Source organism: Orycteropus afer, unplaced genomic scaffold (assembly GCF_000298275.1).
Source record: "Orycteropus afer afer isolate SDZICR_OR568_19922 unplaced genomic scaffold, OryAfe1.0 scaffold00898, whole genome shotgun sequence".
In the NCBI taxonomy this organism is placed as follows: domain Eukaryota; kingdom Metazoa; phylum Chordata; class Mammalia; order Tubulidentata; family Orycteropodidae; genus Orycteropus; species Orycteropus afer.
The window spans coordinates 447,912-451,458 of record NW_006922485.1 but is presented as its reverse complement, the minus strand read 5'-3'; the positions used below and the strand labels follow the sequence as shown (position 1 = coordinate 451,458).

General features: G+C 33.0%; 1 protein-coding gene across 1 annotated transcript in view; it reads right to left on the bottom strand.

Annotated features, from left to right (window-relative positions):
• POF1B (POF1B actin binding protein) overlaps positions 1-3,547 on the bottom strand; it is a 164,781-nt gene that overhangs the window by 47,335 nt on the left and 113,899 nt on the right. Inside the window, 1 exon segment of the mRNA XM_007958263.1 lies at positions 3,321-3,478. Coding sequence (XP_007956454.1) covers positions 3,321-3,478 — 158 coding nt within the window.

Genomic DNA, 3,547 nt, shown 5'->3' with positions numbered 1-3,547 from the left:
AGAACAATCATGGGAGAAAGAAGGGCTGCTTATGCACAGGGAGACAGCTCAGGGGGCATGAGTGCATGAAGGGATGAACACAGGGAAGAGGTAACTATCGGGAAGTAGGAGGGGAGATGTTGCATTGTGGTAAATTGTGGTCAATGTCATGAGACAAAGTGTATGTGAACTGCTGTATGGAAAGTATGTTTGTTCTGTAAATTTTCACCCAAATCATAATAAAAAAAATGAAAGGACAACCTACAGGATGAGAGAAAATATTTGGGAGTCTTATATTCAATGAGGGTTTAATATTCAGTGTATAAAGAACTCCTGTAACTCAACAACAGAAAGACAACCCAATTTAATAAGACTTGAATAGATGTTTCACCAAAGATATACAAATGAACAATAAGCAAATGTAAAGATGCTCAAGATTGTTAGTCTTGAGAGAAATGCAAATCAAAACGACAATGTGATATCATCTCACACCCAGAAGAATGGCTATTATCAGAAAAAACTGAAATTAGCAAATTTTGAAAACAATGTGGAGGAATTGGAACCCTTGTGTATTTGTGGTGGAAATGTACAATTGTGCAGCCACTGTGCAAAACATTTTGGAAGTTCATGAAAAAGTTAAACATAGATTTCCACGTGAATTCAGCAATTCCACTCTTCATTATATACGCAAGAGAGTTGAAAGCATGTACTTTGTATGTACCTGCACATACTTGCACACCAGGGTTCATTTAAGCACTATTAACAAAGTTTTTAGACAAAGGAGGAAACAACCTAAATATTCATCAAAAGATGAATGGATGAACAAAATGTGGCATTTATATACAATGGACTATTATTCAGACATAAAGAGAAATAACTTATAATAGTGCTTAAAAATAGATGAACATTGAAAACATTATGCTGAGTGAAATAAATCAGTGCCAAAAGAATAAATATTTTATAATCCCACTTATATGAAATATCTAGAATAGGCAAGTGGATAGAAACAAAGGTTATTAGTAGTTACCAGGGGCTGGGGAAGAAGAAATAGGAATTATTACTGAAGTGTTATTGAGTTTCTGTTTGAGATAATGCAAAAGGTTTAGAAACAAATTTTAGTGATGGCAACACAGCACAGTGAATATAATTAATGTCACCAAGTTGTATACTTAAAACTCGTTAAAATGGAAAACTTTTTGTTATATATATTTCACCATAATAAAGTTAAAAAGGAAGTAGGTCCTCCTGATAATAATGTACAATAAATGGTACAGCTGCTTTGGGAAACAATCTGGCAGTGCCTTGAAAGGACAAACCCAGCAAGAGTATGCCCAAGAGAAACAAAAACATATCCACACAAAAAATTTTGCACAATATGTTATGTGCCATTAAGTTGGATCCGACTCATAGAGACCCCTCCTTGGTTTTCTGAGGCAGTATCACTACGGAAGTAGATTACCCAAACCTTCTTTCCAAGGAGCGACTGGTGGGTTTGAACCACCAGCCCTTTGGTTAGCAGTCAAGTGCCTTAGGCACTACGCTATCAAAGCTCCCTTGCACAAATGTATATAGTATTATTCAAAATAGAAAATACAAACAACCCAAAATGTCTATCAACTGATGAATGGATAAAACAAATTGTGGTATATCGATACAACAGCATATTATTTGGCCAAAAAAGGCATGAAATACTGATATATGCCACCACACAGATGAACCTTGAAAACATCATATTAAGTGAAAGCAATCAGTCACAAAAGATCACTTTGTATAATTGCATTTATATCAAATTTCCAGAATAAGCAAATCTATATATAGAGAAAGTATATTAATGCTTCCAAGGGGCTGAAGAGTGAGTGTGGAATGGAGAGCTATTGCTAGTGAGTATGCTGCTTCCTTTTTGGGGTGATCAAAATGTTCAAAAAAGGATTGTGCTGATGGTTCTATAATTTTATGACTATATTAAAATACTGAATGGTACATTTTAAATGAGTGAATTGTCTGGTATGTGAATTATATCTTAATAAAGGTGTTATTTAACAACAACAAAAGAATTAGCATGATTATAGTACTCATTTACAAATTAGGTAATTGAGTTCTAACAAGGTTAAGTGACAAAATCATACAGCTAGTTATGAAATGAAGAACAAAATATCAATAATTATGACTTTTCTATAGAAATTTGTGAATGTAAAATATGGATTGAAATGCCAATTAGGAATTTTTTTCATTTTTTGAAAAATCTTTTTGCTCTTTTGAGGTAGGCATTATCTAAGTAAGAGTCTAGGATACAAAAATTAAAATAAAGCTAAGAAATAAGGAACTTTAAATTCCTTCAAATTAAGGACAACCCAATACTAATAACTAATATTAAATGTGATTTGAAGGCCTTAAAATATTCCTTCTGCAAGTTTTGTTTTAGTCCTCACAGAAGCCCTGAGTAAAACATTGTCACAATCCTCATTTACAAAACAGGTGAATGAGTTCCAGAGGAGTTAAGTGACTCAAACTCACACAGTAAGTAAATAGAATAGCTGCAACTCCAAGACAGATCTCCTTACTCCAAATCCTGTCCATTTTCCTCTTTACCACATTATCTGTGCATAGAAGTCTATTAGGTTAAGTATTGTTAGTATTTTGGGGATAAAAAAGAAACCAGTGGATGAAATCTGCTGGAAGAATTTGGTAGGCTTTTGAACAAATTACTATTTGTCTTGTTTAGTTTTGGTAAAGATTATACAGTGGTATCTGGACAAAAAATCTGTGGTTAGTTTGTCCATTAAAATATTTAAGTATATTGGGTTACATTTAGAAATCAATACATTAATGGTTGGACCAAGACAATTCAACCTAGAATTTAAAAATAAGGCAATGTATACTTTCTCTAGCAAATATCATCCTAATTTTGCTGCCTTTTACAGGTACATAAAATTCAACACAGTTCCTTGTTTAATTCTCTTGTTTGAAAAAGTCCTTGGCATATATCATCCCTCAAAGTTAAGTGTGGATTTTTATGAATTTACCTGTGGCTTTTGGCTTTTCTGGATAATCTGGAATGTTACTCTGTCCTGTGTAAGCATGCTGTAGGCAGGGATCATAAAGCCCCTCCCCACGGCAAAAAAAAAAAAAAAAAAAAAACCCTGCAAAATTAGAAAACAATTTAGCACTAATATTCTGTACAAACTGATGTACATTTGAAGCAAAAGTTTCCATGGCACATTCCTAAAAATTTATCTTCGGTTGGATGGTTTTTTATTTGTAGCTTTAAACTTGAAACTATCATTATCTTGTTAGAAAGTATGTGCTGACTTGCATATTTACGTAATGTAGGATAAACATACCCTTAGTTTGCAGATCTCTCTATCTTTCTCCATTCTCAAATTTTTTACCATCTCCATATAATGATTGCCAATCTCATCCATTTTAGCTTGCAGCATTGGGCCTGTGCAAGTCTCAGAAACCTAAATAAGATAAAATAACTTTCTGTAATTGGATTGTTACAAATGAAACACTGTTATGAGATTTACTATTAGATGAAAAATATGTGATTAAATAAGATATTTAAATA